The 20,978-nt window shown below is 42.6% G+C and overlaps 1 protein-coding gene across 1 annotated transcript in view; it reads left to right on the top strand.

The window, feature by feature from the left end:
- SMIM28 (small integral membrane protein 28) overlaps nucleotides 1-8,194 on the top strand; it is a 45,667-nt gene extending 37,473 nt beyond the window's left edge. The window contains exons 2-3 of the mRNA XM_047102993.1: nucleotides 2,797-2,947; nucleotides 7,802-8,194. Coding sequence (XP_046958949.1) covers nucleotides 2,797-2,947; nucleotides 7,802-8,194 — 544 coding nt within the window. The remainder of the gene's footprint in view (nucleotides 1-2,796; nucleotides 2,948-7,801) is intronic.
- The last annotated feature ends 12,784 nt before the right edge of the window (nucleotides 8,195-20,978 follow it).

Below are 20,978 nucleotides of genomic sequence, written 5' to 3'. Positions count from 1 at the left end.
TCACCTCCACTGCTACTACTCTGGTCCAGTATTTCTTCCCTGGATTATTACAAGAGCCCCTAGCTGGCCTCCCTGCTTTTCTCCTAATTCCTACACCTATTTCAAACACAGATGAGCCTGAGTTATCCTTTTAAAATAGAAGTCAGATCTTGTCACTCCTCTGCTCAAAATGCTACATGACCTCTCCATTTTTCTTAGAGTAAAAGTCAAAATTCTTACAATGCTCTATAAATTCTACACTCTATGCTGTCCTAACACCTCCCACATATTCTCTCTCTCTCTCTCTCTCTCTCTCTCTCTCTCTCTCCTGGTCTCCTGCTTTTTTCCTAGCTCCAGCCACCCTGAACTTCTAGTCATTCTGAGAACTTACCAGGCATGTATCTGCCTCAGGACCTTTGCACTGGCTATTCCCTTGGTCTGTAATGCTTTTCTGATAACTTCATGGCTGAATCCCTTGCATCCTTCAGCTTTCTGTGCAAATATCACTTGCCCTGAGGTCCTAGTTGATTTCCCCTTTTAAAAGCCCCCCTCCTTCCACATTTACTTTGCTCCTCTTCTTTTCCTCCAGAGCATTTATCACCTTCTGATATATACATTTTACTTGTGTGATTTGTTTCTCTTGGTCCCCAAAAATGTATCCATAAAAGCAGGAATCTCTATCGGATTCATTCAATGCCGGAGGAAGGTCAACATTTCAGATGCATACGTAATGTTTTTGATCCAGATTTCCACTTTGCTTCTCCAGAAGTGAAAGTATTTATGTAATAAGGTAGAAAAGGAGTTGAGGACATAGTCCTGGCAAAGCCACAGACACGCAAAATAGCAAATAATAAATAAACAGGTCAGGTGTTCTGGATTTAACAGCGTGGGGATGCAGGATTGGCTGCAAATAGGAATGCATCAGCTGAACAAGGCAATTATGTAACTAAGAGCACAAAATCAACTTACTCCATGAGAAGAAATAAAAGGATGAAGTGACAAAGGAGTTCCACACTAAGATACTGATCTGGGCCCTGGGAAACTTCGTGAAAACTTTTACCACAAGTAAGTTTGGCAAAGAGCCAGACTTCATCAGGGAGGGCAGCGGTCTTTGGAAGAGTAAGGAAAACTAGGGCTCCTCCTAAGAAAATTGGATCTATCTAAAACTGTATTGAGGGGCGCCTGGGTGGCGCAGTCGGTTAACCGGCTGACTTCAGCCAGGTCACGGTCTCGCGGTCCGGGAGTTCGAGCCCCGCGTCAGGCTCTGGGCTGACGGCTCAGAGCCTGGAGCCTGTTTCCGATTCTGTGTCTCCCTCTCTCTCTGCCCCTCCCCCGTTCATGCTCTGTCTCTCTCTGTCCCAAAAATAAAATAAACGTTGAAAAAAATAAAAAATAAATAAAATGTTTATTTAAAAAAAAAAATAAAAAAAAAAATAATAAAACTGTATTGAGTTTACCACCTCACCCCAGAAACCTATTCATAGGCCACCATGAGCCAATGTTGGAGAATCCTAATTAACAAAAAACAATAGGGCACCTGGTGGCTCAGTTGGTTAAGTATCCGACTTCATCTAAGGTCATGATCTAGTGGTTCGTGGGTTGGAGCCCCGCACCCGGCCCTCCTCTGTCGGAGCGGAGTTGCTTTGGAGTTAGTCAGTCTCTCTCTCTCTCTCTCTCCCTCTGCCCCTCCCACGCATGGGCTCTTTCTCTCTCTCTCAAAAATAGATAAACATTAACAAAAAATTTTTAAGAAAAAAATAGTAATCGTAGTTAAGAAATACTATTTCAGGGACGCCTGGGTGGCTCAGTCAGTTAAGTGTCCAACTCTTGGTTTCGGCTCAAGTTATGATCTCAGGGTTCATGGGTTCAAGCCCCTAGTTGGGCTCTGCATTAACAGCATGGAGCCTGCTTGGGATTCTCTCTCTCTTTCTCTGCTCCTCCCCTGCTCGTGCGTGTGTGTGCGTGCGTGTGTGTGTGTGTGTGTGTGCGCGTGTGCACACACACTCTCAAAATAAATAAATAAACTTTTTAAAAAAGAGATACTATTTCAGCATCATGACAGTTGCTTGGATGGAAATGATGCTTAGGTCAGGATGTGGGTAGTTGCAATACTGAATTGCAGTATTTTGAATAAATATTTGAAACTGACGTTTACTCTGCTAAAAGAAAGAGAATCCAACCACCACGTCTTAAGCATTCAATTCTCCATAAACACATAGAATTAAACATCCCAAGGTTACCTCCGTGAATGTTCAAATTGAAAGTTTTTTTTTATTTTAAGCTTGGTATAATTTTATAAAGTTCCCAAGATAATCAAAAGAAATACTATTTAAGTATCGGTAATTTTTTTTTAACTGAAACCAGAAAATATTTCTTCCAAACAATCTGAGCTATTGTGTGTCTGGCTTCTGTACAACTTTGTCATTAACATCCTTCATCTAAATAATTCACTAAAATGTTATAAAGGAGTCCTGCTTCTCTACCGAATACCCCTTCTCTCTGTGTCATAGAACACGGAAATAATTAAAGGAAATTCCGCTTGGGTAGTTTTACTGTAACAATGCTAATGCAGAGACGTCCTCTGTCCAAAATCTATTTCACGTCTGACATCTGATGCCAATCCTTACCGTGAGAAAGGCCACGGAAACAAATGCGGAGGCACTGAATTTAAATACAGTCAGTCCTGGGAGGTCTCTCTGATTGGTTTCTCCTCCTGGTTGCCACTCGTCCAAGAACGAATTTACCAACAGCCATCAGCCGAGCACATCCAAGCTGGATGGAGGCCGCGCGCAGGCAGTATTGTTGAAATCTGGGCAGCGAGGTAGAAGGGTGGCCGGTGCATCAGTCGGATGCAAACCTGCGGGGACTGATGGCCAGCAGCTGGAGGAAGTATGGACACGCTGGCAGGGGGACACATGAGTGGTTAACTAGCGAATCAAGCCTACCTCTCCTGGAAACCCAGCTGCAGGTCTGTACCCATGACTTAAGCCTTTTCTTCCCCCCAAAGGATCTTGGTCAGTTTTAAAGCCAACAATGCCTGTATCCGTAGGATCTTAAAACTTAGTGGCCGCATTTTACTCCCTGGGGATGACAGAAAGCTGACTTCATGGACTGGCACGGTCTGGGGAAGTAACGTGAAAGTTGCCCGTCTTTTGACAATGATGAATTCAAGTGAAACTTGCCACAGAGATGTTCCAAGAACACGTGATGGGTCAGACTTCTCCCAGAAATAACCTGAGGGCAGGAGAGGGGATGACAGAGTTGTGGACCTTGGTTTTAGGACTTTGTTCTTTACACAGGAAACAAGAGGCCCCCCTGCGGCTCTGTGGCAGTGTCAGGAGGGGACAGTGTTGGAAGAAGCCATGGATCTTACCTCTGGGAGGGCAGCAGGGGGGGTCAGGCAGGCTTTTGTCTCTAAGAAACACCAGTGGCTTGGCTTTGCCTGGGAAGTCACCAAAGAAGCCTCAACCTGAGGCAGCACTAGGGAAAAATATTTGTAGAAACCTAAGGACTCAATTAATTTTATCATCAGGAGGGAAACAAGGGATACTGTGGTCCCCAAAACAAAAGAGGGAAACCAACCTATTTTCTTCTCGTCTGGAACATCAGCTGAGGAGACTGGTGTCTAAGTCCTCCCAAACTACCTCTTCCAGAAAGAAATTTTAGATGTATTTTATATATACTCAAGTATATATTTATATTTACATTTTACATTTATAATTGCATATATAATTATGATTGTATATCCTTCAACAGTTACACTTTTGACTGAATATTTTTAGAGACGTTCCCTGAATAACAAAATTCTTGCATCAATAGACACGTCAGAGAAATATTCAAAGAAACAACTTTGAGGGAAGTTACCAAACTAGAACATTTGACTGAAAAAGCAGACATCCATGGGGCGCCTGGGAGGCTCAGTCAGTAAAGCGTCTGACTTTGGCTCAGGTCATGAGCTCAAGGGTCCCTGACTTTGAGCCCTGTGTTGGGCTCCGTGCTGACAGCTCGGAGCCTGGAACCTGCTTGGGATTCTGTGTCTCCCTCTCTCTCTGCCCCTCCCCCTCTCACACTCTCTCTCTCTCCCTCTCTGTCAGAAATGAATAAACATTTTTAAAAAATTGTTTTAAAGTAGGCACCCTTTTTGCATTAAAAAAAAAAATCCAAAACAATTTGAACCAATACATCAACAATTAGTGAAAGAGAAAATTAAGGATATCATAAATTTGTTCCGTATCTCTGTGCTTCTCTTAGCTAGAAAAGGAGTTCTTTATGTCAAGAAATTGTCCTAATTTGCCATCTTAGATAAATCTTTTAGTGCCACTTTATATTTGGATACATTTGACTCAACCAGTGGAAGCACTGATTACAGGAAGGGACTATGTCCTTTCCCTTTCCAAAATTCTGCAACTAATTGCAAACTAATTGTAAAAAAATGCAATGAGTATTGAAAATACCATAAATGGCATAGTTGTAAACAATAGTGTCTATCACACAAAACGTTTTAAATAGAACATTAAGTATCTTTATATTCTATGCATATTGAACTTAGAGAGTGTAATAGAGTATTTAAAATTTGATGGCCCCACCTGTTTAGAAACTATTATCATTCATATAATTGATGGAGAATGAAGAAAATTGAGTTATGCAAAAACAGTCCAAGTTTATCAAGGTTGAAGAGTAATTGTTTTAAGCACCAAAAGTGATAACAGTTTTAACATTTTTATTGATTCGTCTAGAGAAAAAAAATCTCAACATAGTTAAATTGCTTTTGACTCCAACTTGTTTTTTACTTGTGGTAGTAAATTTATATTTATGAGTTCATCTATTCTTATAGCTTTTGTAATTAAAGTCGTATTATATCACAACAGATTTTAAGTTAGTAGTTTTGATAAATTAGATTATGCGTAAGAAAACAGAAAGAACCCATAATTTAGAAATATAACAATCATCGGGGCGCCTGGGTGGCGCAGTCGGTTAAGCGTCCGACTTCAGCCAGGTCACGATCTCGCAGTCCGGGAGTTCGAGCCCCGCGTCAGGCTCTGGGCTGATGGCTCAGAGCCTGGAGCCTGTTTCTGATTCTGTGTCTCCCTCTCTCTCTGCCCCTCCCCCGTTCATGCTCTGTCTCTCTCTGTCCCAAAAATGAATAAACGTTGAAAAAAAAAATTAAAAAAAAAAAAAGAAATAACAATCACATACATGAAATATATTACTAAAATATTTTTTTCTGAAAAAATACAGTCATTATAATATAAACATAGTAATGCTAGGTTTTTTAATGTTCACTATATTTTCTAACCTTAGCAATACATTTCTAGACTTCTGTTTATCTTTAGTATTTTATTTTCTAGTAAATTTGACCATGTGAGTCCCTGAGATATAAATAAATATTTATTATTCACCAAGTGCTTTACACACATTGATTCATTAAATTCTCATGCCAACCATCCAAAAAAGATGTTACTATTTCCACTTCACAGAGAAGGAAACCCAGACCCATAGGGAACAAATAAATGGTCCAAGGTCACTCAGGTGTTAGAAAGTCCTACTAGAGTTCAAAGCCAGGGCTATCACACTCCAAAACAAAACCAAAAACAAAACTTTTAATTTTTATGCACTTTAAGCTAAAATACCTGAACTTACATCTTACCAAGAACAAACTATGTGGCAATATAAATATTAAATAAACTATCTAATTTTGTACCAAAATACCACACATAATTGTAAATTCTTTAGGATACAAAAAAGGTTATACAACACTGGATGAGCCAGTGTCTTAAGAGGTCATGGTCAGCAAAATAAAATCAAAATCAAAATCAAGGAAAGACCCTCAACTCTCATAGTTTTATTATCATCAAAAGACATGGGGTATCAGAATGGATAAAAACACAAGATTCATTTATATGTGACCTACAAGAGACTCATTTTAGACATAAAGACACCTGCAGATCGAAAGTGAGGGCCGGGAGGGGCACCTGGGTGGCTCAGTCAGTTAAGCATTGACTTCAGCTCAGGTCATGATCTCGTGGTTCCTGAGTTTGAGCCCCACGTCAGGCTCTGTGCTAAAAGCTCAGAGCCTGGAGCTTGCTTCGGATTCTGTGTCTCCTTCTCTCTCTGCCCCTTCCCCGCTCATATTCTCTCTCTCTCAAAAATAAACAAACATAGAAAGAAAGAAAGAAAGAAAGAAAGAAAGAAAGAAAGAGGATAGAGAACCATCCATCATGCTAACGGACATTATAATTTGTTTTAAATAAGAAGATAAAGAGTTTAGTATTTTGCTTGTTTGTTTGAAACACAATATAAGGCTTTAATTTTTTTTCTTCTGTAATAGTGGATACAAACATTACTTTTGGTGCTGTATGAGTTATATAACAGAGAGGTTTTATTGTTGTTTTTTTTTTAATACCTCACTATTTCTTAGCAGCTTTATTGAAAGCAGTGTGTATGCAATTTGGAACAGTATTTTTTATATTGCTTTTGTACCTTGCTGTTGAAGCATCATTTCATGGCTCTTATTTACTCCCTCGAGAACCATCATTACCTTGTGAGCTAATAGTGTAAAATCAATACCTTCTAGGTTGCTTAAGAATTTATCTGCAATTTTTTTTTAACCAGTGAACTTTCAAGAATATTTAATTTCATGTTTCCACTGAAGTTTGGCTGTGAGACGGGAAGCCCTGCAGAGGATTACTATCATAATAGCAAAGCACCAAATATGCTTACACTTCAAAGATTTTACTCTAAGAAAATAACCAGACAATTAGTGTTTATACCAGACAGAGCTCACAAATAACTGCTATCTCAACATACAGACACTGCAGAAATCCTCTCATGTCTAGCTTAATAACATCCTAGAGTAGGTAGGGTATTTAGGGGGTGGGGAGGTTGTTTGTTTTCTATAGGATTATAAGATTCATTAGACTTAATTGCTCAATTCAGGCTTTTTTCCCCTTTGAACAGATATAAACCAGCATGTTGCATGCATTTCAGCACGTGGCAGGAATTTGGCTGCAAATTAGTTGCTACACAGTCACTTAGAGAAATTTTAGGCTACGATAGGATACAATTTTTTCTTTAAAGAATTCAAAGTTTCCATATCGATGCTACAAATATCGCAAAAACAAATGGAAGGAATTTTAAAATCTCATGCATCATAAACATTAGCTATTAACTCAGATTTCAAATACTCTTTTTTAATGTTTTTTTTTTTTATTTACTTTTGAGAGAGAGAGAGTGAGAGAGAGAGAGCGTGAGCAGAGGAAGGGGCAGAGAAAGAGGGAGACACAGAATTCCAAGCAGGCTCCAGGCACAGAGCCCCACGTGGGGTTCGAACACTGGAACCACCAGATCATGACCTGAGCTGAAGTCAGATGCGTAAAGGCCTGAGACAGCCAGCCAGCCACCCCCTCAAATATTCTTTATTCGTGACATGAACACATAACGATGCCAGAATTCAGGCCAGCATTAAAGGATTTAAGTTCCATATGGTCCTTTGTGCGGCAATACAACATCGTTGGGCTAGTTCTAAATTAAGTAAGTGCATAAATAGTTAAGAGTAGCCATTCAAAGAATGAGGGGTGGACCTACCGACTAAAACCTACTCTCCTACTGTAATATGAAATCGCGGAGGATACCATCAACGTGTATTTTTGACATCCGCATTCCTACTTCATGATACAAATTCGCTTTATTTCCTGCGGGCTCCAGCACATTGGCATAAAGAAATGACGACAGTGATTCTCAGAGTGGGAATGATGCTGAGAATAAAAAGGAAAGAGACTCTCCTTTCCTCTCCTCCTAACCCAGCTCTGTTCCCTCACTGCAGGGCACCCAGAAGGTAAGTTCCGCGAAAGACGACGTGGAGCCCTTCCTGTGCATCCTTCTTCCAGCGACCATCCTGCTCTTCCTGGCCTTTCTGCTGCTGTTCCTGTACCGCCACTGCAAGGCCGCTAGGCCCCGGGGGCAGGTGTTCAGCATCGACCTCCCAGAGCACCCCCCCTCGGCGGGAGAGGTCACGGACTTGCGGCCCGGCCTCCCCTGGAGCGGCGAGCCTGGCTTCCCTTACTCCCCGCTGCCCCGGGAGGCGGCCCTCGTCCACCCTCCTACGTGCTCACCACCCTCCTACGAAGAGGCCACCAGGACCCGCCCTGGGGCAGGGACTCTGGATGCAGGCCTGCGGCGTCAGGAGGGGTCACCTGGCCCGGAGGAGCAACTATAAACTGCTCTCGGGAACTATTTCAAGCTAACAGACAGCGCCCCCCACCCTGCCACTCCCCGGGGAAGGGAGCGGTAGGGGGGTTCCAGACCTTTCCTGCACTTGCCTGGCAGGCTCCAGCATGAATCAGGCGCTTCAGGCCGGGGGTGAAACCTGACAAATGTCAATCTGGTTAGCTATTGTCACGCTCCGTAGGGAAAATTTCTCCTAAACATGTAACAGCCCTGAGAAAAACAGGAAAGTGCTACAGGAGTTGAGAAAAAACTAGGATTATTAGTCAGCCTAGGAAGTAGGTCTGAAGGAAAAGAAAAACATCGATCAGCCGCAGGAGCCTGCTTTTGCCACCAAATAAAATGTGTCTGCCTACACACGTTTTTCAGGGTTTTATGGTCTCACTAGTGAGTTCTAGAAGGAAAACCTCTCTAGAACTGCAGGGGCCAATTGTGTAAACAATGGTAAGGTAGGTTTCAGTATTAAGAATGAAAGTGGAGACATTTGCAAACACTTTAGTTAAAAAAGACAATAATAGGGGCGCCTGGGTGGCGCAGTCGGTTAAGCGTCCGACTTCAGCCAGGCCACGATCTCGCGGTCCGGGAGTTCGAGCCCCGCGTCGGGCTCTGGGCTGATGGCTCAGAGCCTGGAGCCTGTTTCCAATTCTGTGTCTCCCTCTCTCTCTGCCCCTCCCCCGTTCATGCTCTGTCTCTCTCTGTCCCAAAAATAAATTAAAAAAAAAAAAAAAACGTTGAAAAAAAAAAAAAGACAATAATAATAAAGCTCTCTGGAATTCTCTCCTGCCCGGTGTAGCTCTTGCTTACTTGTGTTCTGATCTGTCTCCTAGCGCAGGAAAAGGAGGAGGCTGTTGTGTGGGAACGTCTCACACTAGAACGTCGTGGTTGTCAGCGCTGTGGCAGGACAGGACAGAGTTGCTGCTTTCACACATCATCTTAGGGACACTATGGCTCAATACGGCCTTCCCCAAATAGAGTAAGAGAGTAGATATTGGTTTAACGTTGGAAAGTAAAGGTCCAAATTTTGGGTCCCATGGTAAGAAGACATAGATTAGCTCTAACAGGGACCTCGTGAATCATATGGTCCAAACTCTTGCCTTACAGATATCAAAACTAGAACGCGGGGAGGTTAGGAAACGTGTCTGGGGTTAAAGACCTCATAAAAGAGCTTGGGTGAGAAGCCTCTGTGCCCTGGGCTAGCGCACCCGATTTTCTAGGACAATTGCTAATGTGGAATTTCGGGTCGTGCTCTTGGCTGGGCACAAAGGCTCCCAACAGGAGAAGCCCAGCTGAGTTTGGAATGAACATAAATCTCCCTCCAGGATTTTCAAATGGGGAGGTAGAGGTGGGTCATGTACCACTTGGGATGCTTATCAGAATACCCGTGGAGGTGGTGGAGGTCACAGGAGGGCGACATCGATGATTCTAGAACTCTTAATTTGACACGGTAATTTTCTTGGTACCACTATTTTTTGTTGCTTTCACAATACAAAAGCCAGGCAACACTCCAGTGGTTAAAAATGAACAAAATGATTTTTTTTTTTGTTTTTACTTTTTTTTACGTGAACATTTTGGTGCTATATATGCAATGTGGTGTGGTTTTAGGAGGATAACAAAGGAAACCCGAACAGGATACATTTCTTTCTAAATATAATCTGATGGAAATTATAATAGCATCTCTGAGGACTGATGTAAAATATAAGCGATTTGAGTGAAGATCAATAAAATTTCTCTCAGGAAAATTATACTGCACGATGCCCTGATGGTCTTTAAGGGAAGTAAATAAAACAAATGGAAAAGAGAAGCCCAGGAGACAGCCTTCTTCAGATTTTTTTTTTTTTCCACGGTGATCTCAGTTCCTCTACCAGGGACTGATTTGGTCTTTAGGACATAAGGGGAGATCTACGCAGGGGGGGGGGGGCTGTTCTAGAAAAGGTTGCCTCCTCTTAAAAAAAAAAAAATAATAATACAGGGAAGGAAACACTCGGCCTCTTTCCTGGGTGTTGATGTGTCTGCATGTGATGGCTGGAGCTATGATGGCCATCCTGTAACCATGAGGCAAGATACCAGCCATGACTGGTACTGAGGATAGTAGAGTAGAAAGAAGGGTTGATGACATTGTAGAGGAGCTGAATTAGCCTTTCAATGGTCTATATTTTAATGAGAGAATGTCTTTCCTACTCTTTTAAGTCATTTAGACCAGGTTGGTACTGGTAGACAAAAACATCCGAACTGCTCCAATTTCTAAGGCTATTAAGGAAATGTATGGCCATGTTTCAAAAGGTCCTGATAAGACCTATTTAAAAGAAGTAGTCAATGATAGGATTCCCTTACAACGTGATCAGTGATCTGAGAAAGAAAGATTTTCTCTTATGGAACCAAATTGAAGCAATAAACTATTAACCAGAGGTTGCCTAACTACAGCCCATAAGCCACATCCTGCTTGCAACCTGTTACCGTATGTCTTGGAGACAAGAATGGTTTTTACATTTTTATTCTTTTTTAATTTTTTAATGTTTATTTATTTTTGAGGGAGGGAGAGAGAGAGAGAGAGAGAGACAGAGACAGAGACAGAGACAGCACGAACAGGGAAGGGGCAGAGAGAGAGGGAGACCCAGAATCCAAAGGAGGCTCCAGGCTCTGGGCTGTCGGCACAGAGCCCGATGCTGGTTTCCAACTCACAAGCTGCGAGATCATGACCTGAGCCCAAGTCAAACGCCTAACTGACTGAGCCACCCAGGCACCCCAACATTTTTAAACAGTTGAAAAAAAAACAGCAAAAGAAGAAGGATTTTGTGACACATGACATTATATGAGTTCAAATTTTGGTGTCTAGAAATACAATTATTGGAACACAAGCTATTGCCACTTGCCTGTGGCTGCTACGTCAGACTAGAGTGATTGCAACAGAGACTATAATGCCCTTCAAAGCCTAAAATATTTACTATCTGGTCCTTTAAAGAAACAGCATGCTGACCCCTGCGAGAGACCAATGGATTTCAACCCTGGTTGCATGGTAGGATTACTTGAACTTTTAGCAATGCCAATACCAGCACCTACCTAGACCAACTAAACTGAAACAGAGCCGGTGATGCTGATATAAAAGCAAGGCTGAGGGGCGCCTGGGTGGCTCAGTCGGTTAAGCAGCCGACTTCGGCTCAGGTCACGATCTCGCGGTCTGTGAGTTGGAGCCCCGCGTCGGGCTCTGTGCTGACAGCTCAGAGCCTGGAGCCTGTTTCAGATTCTGTGTCTCCCTCTCTCTCTGACCCTCCCCCGTTCATGCTCTGTCTCTCTCTGTCTGAAAAATAAATGTTTAAAAAAAAAAAAAAAAAGGCTGAAAGCGATGAAGTAATGTGAGTAGGCGACAAAATACAGGTGAGCTTCAATGTGGATGGATGTAAGGTTACAGGCTGAGAGAAAACTAGGTCTGTGAATCTAGCTCTGAGCCATCACTTAGGACCCAACCTTTTCTGTACCCTCTGGAGGCCATCAGCCTAATGCAGCTGTAGCCAATTCAATTCACGAAGCAGGCTTTGCAAGCAGACTATGAAAGACAACAGGGTAAACAGTCCGTCCTTGCTTAAATGTTGACCCGCCTGGAAAACACCGGTGGGGCTGTCCCCACAGACAGAGTGGAGCTGAAGAGAATCCACAAAGGAAAAAACCGATTGTTGACAACCAAGAACTATTTGGGGGAAGAAGTAAGTGTGGCCAGAAAAGGTAAACAGTGACCGGAATGTGGCCATTTTCACCAGATTCTGCACCAGCCCAGAAAATATTGGCAAGGCATCATTTTATAAAAAGGAAAGGAGTCTAGGGTCTGGCACGTCAAGAGCCCGGAAGCCAACACTCCATCCCAACCGCAAGGAAAAGCTGAGCTGAAGAACCCACACTTCTTGGATCCGTCAGAGAACTAAGGTCACAGGACAAACCACTGCCCCCAAAGTGAGAGAAACAGGCAGAAACAGAAAATCACCACTTACAGGAGCGGAAATCCGTGAGCAAAAATCTCCTCAGGAACCGGTGTGGGTGTAGGGAGACCTGAACTGTGATGGACAGATGGCTGGAGGCTCAGGGTGATTAAATCTAAGAATCACAAACTCCAGAGGGGGCCCCCACACTTCGTGAGTTTGCCTCTAGGAGCCTTGCCCGGTTCTCGCAGTGAAGGTCTGAGGACAATCCCCTCCTGCTTCTGGGAGGGGGAGAAGGGAAGGGAACCATTTTGAAATAGCCGGAGCGCTCCGTTCTTCACAAATGCTCCCCTCAGACGAAGGCTGAGGCCCTTTTACCCCGGCTTAATTGGCTGGGCTTCATGAGAGCCTAGTTAACCCGGGGAAAGGGAAATTCCCAGCCCCACCTGTTGGAGCCTTACACCAGGGAAGGAAAATACCCAACTGCAGCCCTTCTGGCCATCTTGTTCTACTCAAGGGAGTGAAGGAAAAGGGAGAGGCACTTGTGAAGTTCACAGCCCAGTGAAGCAGGCTCACTAAAAAAGGCTGAGACCTAGGGGCACCTGGATGGCTCAGTCAGTTAAGCAGCTCAGGCCATGATCTCGGGGTTCATGGTTTGAGCCCCACGTTGGGCTCTGTGATGACAGCTCAGAACCTGGAGCCTGATTCAGATTCTCTGTCTTCCTTTCTCTCTGTCCCTCCCCTGCTCGTACTCTGTCCCTCTCAAAGGTAAATAAACATTAAAAAAAGATTCTTTAAAGGCTGAGATCTAATCATAGGACTAGAGACTCTTCCGTCTCCCTCCTCCTCCTCCTTGCCCTAACCACCACATTATTAAAGACCTATTTACTGCAGCTCCTTTTACCCAGCACATCAAGTCCACCTTTTGACAAAAAATTACAAGGCAGAGGCACCTGGGTGGCTCAGTTGAGTGTCCGACTTCGGCTCAGGTCATGATCTCATAGTTCATGAGGTTGAGTCCCTCATCGGGCTCTGTGCTGACAGCTCAGAGCCTGGAGCCTGCTTCAGATTCTGTCTCCCTCTCTCTCTGCCCCTCCCCTGCTCATGCCCTCTCTCTCTCTCTTTTTTTTTCTCTCTCTCTCTCAAAAATAAACATTAAAAAAAAATTACAAGACATACTACAAAAAGAAAAAAAAAATGCAGTCTGAAGAGACAGAGCAACTCAGATCAGGACCAGACTCAGATATACCAGAATTATCAGAACAGAAATGTAAAATAACACTGAAAAATATGCAAAAGGCTCTAAAGGATAACACAGACAACATGCAGGAACAGAAAGGTAATGTCAATGGAGAGACAGGAATTGTAAGAAAGAACTCAAATGTTAGAGTTCAAGAACGCTGCAACAGGGGCGCCTGGGTGGCGCAGTCGGTTAAGCGTCCGACTTCAGCCAGGTCACGATCTCGCGGTCCGTGAGTTCGAGCCCCGCGTCGGGCTCTGGGCTGATGGCTCGGAGCCTGGAGCCTGTTTCCGATTCTGTGTCTCCCTCTCTCTGCCTCTCCCCCGTTCATGCTCTGTCTCTCTCTGTCCCCAAAATAAATAAAAAACGTTGAAAAAAAAATTAAAAAAAAAAAAAAAGAACGCTGCAACAGAAATGAAGAATGCTTTTCATGGGCTTACTAGTAGACTAGACACAGTTGAGGAAATAACCTCAGAGCTTAAGGATATGTTAAGGATATGTTACTAGAAACTTCTAAAACAGGCCAAGAGAGAAAAAAATACAGAACAGAATATCCAAGAACCAAGAGACAACTATAAAAGGTGTTATACACATAACAGGAATACCAGAAAGAGAAGAAAAAGAGAAAGGCACGGAAGAAATAGTTGAAGAAATCATGACCGCAAATTTCCACAAATTACTGTCAAATCACAGATCCAGGAAGCTTCGAGAACACCAAGTGGGAATAATTCCAAAAAAGGAAAACAAAAACAAAAAACACTACACCTAGGTATACCATATGCAAACTGCAGAAAACCAAAGATTAAAAAACAATCTTGAAAGAAGCCAGGGCAAGAAAACACCTTACCTGGAGAGGAGCAAAGAGAAGAGTTATGCCCAACTTCTCCTCAGAAACGATGCAAGCTGGTGGAGTGAAGTGAGATATTTCAAGGCTTGAGAGGTGGGGAAAGAAAGAAAACACCAACCTGAATTCTGTACCCTATGAAATTATTTTTCTTCAAAAGTGAAGGATAAATAAAGACTCTCTCAGACAAACAAAAACAGGAAATATGTTGCCAGTAGACCTACCTTGCCAGAAATATCAAAAGAAGTTGTTCAAAGAGAAGGAAAATGATATAGGTTAGAACTCAGATAAAAAAAAAGGAAGAGGTTGGGAGAAGGAATAAGTGAAAGTAAAGTAAACGTTTTTTTCTTATTCTTTTTTAAAATTTTTTAAATATTTATTTATTATTGAGAGACAGAGACAGAGCATGAGTGGGGGAGGGGCAGAGAGCGAGGGAGACACAGAATCTGAAACAGGCTGCAGGCTCCGAGCTGTCAGCACAGAACCCGGCGCAGGGCTCGAACCCACAAACCGTGAGATCATGACCTGAGTCGAGGTCAGACGCCCAACCAACTGAGCCATCCAGGCACCCTCTTATTCTTTTTTTTTTTAAGTTCACCTATTTATTTAGAGAGAGAGAGAGAGAGAGAGAGAGAGAGTAGAAGTGGGGAAGGGGCAGAGAGAGAGGCAGAGAGAAAATCCCAAGCAGGCTTCACTGACAACACAGGGGCCCAACTCACAGGGTTCAATCCCATGAGCCATGACCTGAGCTGAAATCAAGAGTCTAGAGCTTAACCGAGTGAGTCACCTAGGTGCCCCTTTCGTATTCTTAATTGATCTAACAGGTAACAATTGGTTCAAAATAATAATAATAACGTATTTGATGATTATAGCATACATATAAATGATATTCAATGACAGCAAGAAACAGGAGGGAAATTAAGAATGTTTTGTTATTATAAGGTACCTGTGCCTCTGGTGAAGCAGTATAGTGTTATTTGAAAGTTGACTTAGAGGGGAGCCTGGGTGGCTTAGCTGGATGAGTGTCTCACTTGATTTTGGATCAGGTCATGATCCCGCAGTTGATGAATTCGAGCCCCAAATCGGGCTCTGTGCTGACAATGGGGAGCCTGCTTGGGATTCTCTCCTTCTCTCTCTCTCTCTGCACCCCTCCCCCTCTCTGCACTCCTTCCCCACTCATGTACATGTGCTTTCTCTCCAACTAAGCATTAAAAAAAAGAAGGTTGTCTTAGATTGGTCATAAGTGTCTATTGCAAACTCTAGGGCAACCAGTAAAGGAAGTTAAAAAAAAAAAAAAGCATAATTGACATACTAAGAAATGAGACAAATGGAATCCTCTAAATTGCCCAGATAGCACCACAAATGGCAAGAAAATAAGACAAAAACAGAAGCAAAGAACAGGGCAGGGAATAGAAAACAGTAATAAATATGGTAGAGGCTAATCCAACCATATCAATAACACTTTAACCTTTGGTGGTCTAAATACACCAATTAAAGACAGATATTATCAGAGTAGATTAAAAACAAGACTCAACTACATCGTGTCGACAAGAAACCACTATAAATATAAAGACACATATCACTAAAAATAAAAGGTTGGAGAAAGATATACTATGCTGCCACTAATCAAAAGAAAGCAGGGGTAGCTATATTAATTGCAGATTTCAGAGCAAGAAAAGTTATCAGGGCTGGGGCGCCTGGGTGGCGCAGTCGGTTAAGCGTCCGACTTCAGCCAGGTCACGATCTCGCGGTCCGTGAGTTCGAGCCCCGCGTCAGGCTCTGGGCTGATGGCTCAGAGCCTGGAGCCTGTTTCTGATTCTGTGTCTCCCTCTCTCTCTGCCCCTCCCCCGTTCATGCTCTGTCTCTCTCTGTCCCAAAAATAAATAAACGTTGAAAAAAAAAAAATTAAAAAAAAAAAGAAAAGTTATCAGGGATGAGTAGCATCACATAACATTAACGGGGTCAGTTCTACAAGGAGACATAGTAATGTTTAATGCTCATACACCTAACAGCAGAGTGTCAAAACACTTGAGGTAAAAACTGAGAGAGGGGCGCCTGGGTGGCTCAGTCAGTTGGGTGTCTGACTCCGGCTCAGGTCATGATCTCCATGAGTTCCAGCCCCGAGTCGGGCTCTGGGCTGACAGCTTGGGGTTTGGAGCCTGGAGCCTGCTTCCGATTCTGTGTCTCCCTCTCTCTCTGCCCCTCCCCTGTTCATGCTCTCTCTCTCTCTTTCTCTCTCTCTCTCTCAAAAATAAAGAAACATAAAAAAAAAAGTTTTAAAAACAACTGAGAGAACTGCCAGGGAAATTGATGAATCCGGGATTATAGGTGGAGATACCTCTCTGTCAGAAACAGATCTAGCAGGTGGAAAATCAGTAAGAAAAAAAATACAACTTATCGAAATTTGTAGATACAGGAAAAGCCGTGCTTAGACGGAATTTTACAGTGTTTAATGCACATTTTAGAAAAGAAGAAAGATCTCAGATCAATAATTTAAGCTTTCACATTACAAAACTAGAAAAGGAAAAGTGAACTAAATCCAAAGTAAGCAGAAATAATAAAAGAAATAATAATAATTAAGAGGTGAAATCAATGAAAATGAAAACAGGAAATCAACAGAGGAAATCAAGAGAACCAAAAGCTGGCTCTTTGAAGATAAATAAAATTGATAAGGTCATAGCCAGGCCAACTAAGAAAAAAAGAGAAAATACAAATACTGATATCAGAAATAAAAGAGGGGCAGCTGGGTGGCTCAGTCGGTTAAGCAAACGACTCTTGGTTTGGGCTCAGATCATGACCTCACAGTTAGGGAGTTCAAGCCACATGTCAGGCTCTGCACTGAGATTCTCTCTCTCCTCTCTCTCTGCCCCTCCCCTGCTTGTGCACATGCTCTCTCTCTCTCTCTCAAAATTAATTAATTAATTAATTTAAAAAAAAAGAAATAAAAGAAGGGACATCACTATAGAATCTATAGATTCTATATTCTTTTATTTCTTTTTTTTAAAGAAAAAATGATACAAAAGGAATATTATAAACAACTCCACGTCCATAAATTTGATAACCTAGAAGCAATGAACCAATTCCTTAAAAGATATAATCTGTCAAAACTCATACAAAAAGAAATAGACAACTTGCATAAGCCTACATCCATTAAAGAAATTGAATCAATAATAACCTTCCAAGACAGAAAGCACCAGGAGACTGGGAAGGTCATCTAAATCAGTATTCTTCAAGGCATGATCCATGAAATGGTGCTGGCTCATAAACTATGTGTTACCAGTCTGAGATAAGATAGAGAAATTGACAGGAAGTGTCTAGAAATGCCATAGGAACTCAACATTTTTACAAAATCCATGCACTTTATCAGTAGACTCATCTCACTGAGCATGGTACAGACCAATTAAATTATTGTTGAACTCATGGGTTAAGAACCACATGGTGAGCAGCACATAGTCTTGTGCAGTAGAATCACATAGTGGTTTATGAGGAATTAGAATTTTATTTTTTAAGGCGAGAAGATGCTTCATCACAGACAGCTTGAGAAGCACTGATCTAGGAGACGAGATGTCCCAGGCATTGCTGCTAAACTTTTCCTCCATCACGGAGCCAAGTCAATCTGCCACTGACCTCTCCCATGCCTGGAACTCATTCTGAACATGCAGGTCCAAGCAAACTCAGGAGGCACTACCGGGGAAGACCATTATGCAGGACCCAAGAACAGGCCGAGAACCGACTGATTCATAGGTGTATGTTCGAGACTGGGGCTGAGCAGCTCCTCTTCTCAGAACGGGGAGCACTGAAACACTGGGCACCTCTCCTCTAAAAAAAGTCAGTAGGGAATCAAGTCCACCTCCTCCCAATTCTTTCATTTTTCCTAGTCAGGAAGTAATGTAATAATGTATGGCAACTGCAAAAGCCCCGTAGATAAGAGTTTAAGGGAACATCTTAACTGCCCTTAGTTTTTAAAAAATGGCCCTTAATCAAATGATCTATTAAAAATATTTCCTCTTAACTACATCAAGGATTTACTTTCTTTTCAAGAGCTTTTTGAGAATGTGAGTTATGCAGCTACCTAGCTGTGGCATAGTTGGCTATCTCTTTTCACTTCAAAGCATGATCCTCTTAAAAAATCAGTATGGATATGCCCCTTCCTTTTTTTAATAGCCACTCATCACAGTCTCAGAAATTATATCAGGCCTCCTATTGATCAGAATTGATGTTTTAATTTTTAAAGACATTCTCAGCTTTAGACCTGAGCCTTCTTACCCTTGACCCCACGTTCGAAAAAAAAAATGTCTCTTCATTTTCTGTGGCCCATTAGAAAGGTGATTCACAGGTGCTCCTAAACACATTCAAGCACTATCTATGCGTCTGATACACATTCTGGCTGGCATTCATCCAACATTTATCAAGCAATTATATGTCAGGGACTGAGCAAAGTGCTTAGTGTAAAAGGGGTTTCATGGGTTGTTTTGTGTCTAAATAATGGAGGAGTATGATAATTCTCACCAAAACTAAAGGAGAAGCCCGACTAATGGAAAGGTTACATTTCCTGTTAGACTAGCAAGTTGCTACACATTTTACAGGTACCATATTTCAGATAATGATTACTACAAAAAGACCAAATATTTAATTACATTATGGGTGTAAGAGTAGCCCCAGCACAAACAGTGACCGGACCATCAAATATGTGAAGACTAGGACCAAATTTTACTCATCACTAAAACCCACCAACATCTACTACAGCACTATACATAGAAGGTACTCTTTCAGTTATTCCCCGGGAAAACATATCACCCCAAACTTAGTGACATAAAAAACAACCATTTAATTGTGCTCACAGATTCTCTGGGTACTGCAGGGACGGCTTGTGTCTGCTCCACGATCTCCAGGGCCTCGGCTTGGAAGAAATCAGGGACGTCTGGAGATGATGCAGTGGTAATGGTGGGGAGGCAGCGTAGGCTGAAAACGCGGTCACCCACATGTATAGGGGTTGAGGGTGATGCCAGCTGTCAGCCCAGGCAGCTTGGAACCTACGCATGGATCTTCATGGAGCTGCCTGGGCTTCCCTTCAGCCTGGTTGTTGAATTACAAGAGAAACTGGCCCAAAGAAAGAATCAGGTGGAAGTCCTTCATGATCTAGCCTCAGAAGTCACATAGTGTTACTTCTACTGTACTCACAAACCTGTCTTGTCTCAAGAAAAGGAAGCACAAGACCTCCATCTCTTGGTGGGGGGGTGGGGGGTGGGAGTGGGGAGGCATCAAAGTCACATGATAAGAACGGCATGTTGGATAGGAGATGATATTGCAACTTCTTTTGGGAGTGAAATCTGCCCCAAGTATGGAACAATCAGTGAATGACCCAATGATACCAATAATGAACATCAGTGCTTCTCTCAACTATTTGAGTTCCTTGAGAACACAGTGGGATTGTCCTTTCCCACCTCCTTGAGGTTCATCAAGGCCCTATGGTTTGCTTCCATCAGTGAAATATGAATGGAAGTCACTCGTGTAACTTACTGCAGGAAGCCTTTAGTTGATCTTCACGATTCACAGATTCTGTATCTGCAGTCACCCACTTGTTGGTATGTATTTGTAATCCCAAATCAATACTCACAGCACTTTCTTGGTCACTAGTGGGCATCTGCACGTGGAGAGGAGAGGAGTGAGAAGTTGGGAGCGCTGGATGCACACGCTCCCAGCTGAGGCCCAACTGGGCGGAGCTCAGCCTTCTGGTTTCAGCTCTCACGCAGTAAACAAGTGTCCTTTCTGCAGGCTGGGTAGTGCTATGTTTTTCACAGTTTTGTGCTTCTTGTGGATTTTGTTGCTTAAAATGGCCCCAAACACAGTGCTGAAGTGCCGTCTCCTGTGTCTCCGTGCAGGAAAGCTGGGATGTGCCTTTTGGAGGCAGTATGCGTGTTATACAAGCTTCATTCAAGCATGAGTTCCAGTGTTGTTGGTTGTGAGTTCAGTGTTAATGAATCAACAATCTCTATTAAATAAGATATCTTTATACAAGAACACCTAGAAGACAAGGGACCACAGGCTCACAGGAACCTAACTCTGTATTTCCTCTAGAAGCAAGAGTTTAGTATTCAGTAATTCAATGTTCGTGATGACGTTATAGAACAAAGCTGCTGCCGGTAATGAGAATTGGCTGTGATTATGCTGCAAGGCTCCGCAGGGCTCTCTCCCCGTGTGCTGGGGTGAAGGGAGACACCTGCTGGTAGAACCGAGCCACGGGGCGCCACCTGTGCCCCAAAGCTTAACTAGAACATCTCCTTCACAGTGTCATACCAACATTGATTAAATAAGAGCTAATAGGAGCGCCCTGCTGACTCAGTCGATGGAGCATGCGACTCTTGATCTTGGGGTTGCGAGTTCGAGCCCCACACTGGGTGTCACGATTGCTTAAAAATGAGATCTTTATGTATGAGCTAATAGAACAATTTTACCATAATTAATCAAGAAGAAAACTAGCTGGCTTATTCTGACATATGGGTATAAAACTGGAGCCTTCTGAATGTCATTAAATTCGTTCTAATTGAAATCCTATTATTTGGAAATAAATCCTTTTCTTTCCCTCCTTCTGTTCTTTGACACGACTAATTATCACCTTATAACTATAAATAACTCAGCAGAGTCACCTGCTGTTACCTTCATTAATTGTACCTTCCACACCCTATTAAATGAATGTCTCCAAATTAAATGAACATCTGTTTTTCTATAAATAAAAGGCTCCCCCCTTAGAAAAGGCATTGAGAACTGTAAAAGGTACTCTGCA

The sequence above is a fragment of the Lynx rufus genome, unplaced genomic scaffold, assembly GCF_022079265.1.
Source record: "Lynx rufus isolate CCGP_SWC_20201006 ecotype Redwood Valley unplaced genomic scaffold, mLynRuf1.p SCAF_6, whole genome shotgun sequence".
Lineage (NCBI taxonomy): Eukaryota > Metazoa > Chordata > Mammalia > Carnivora > Felidae > Lynx > Lynx rufus.
This window is presented reverse-complemented; position numbering and strand designations above follow the sequence as displayed.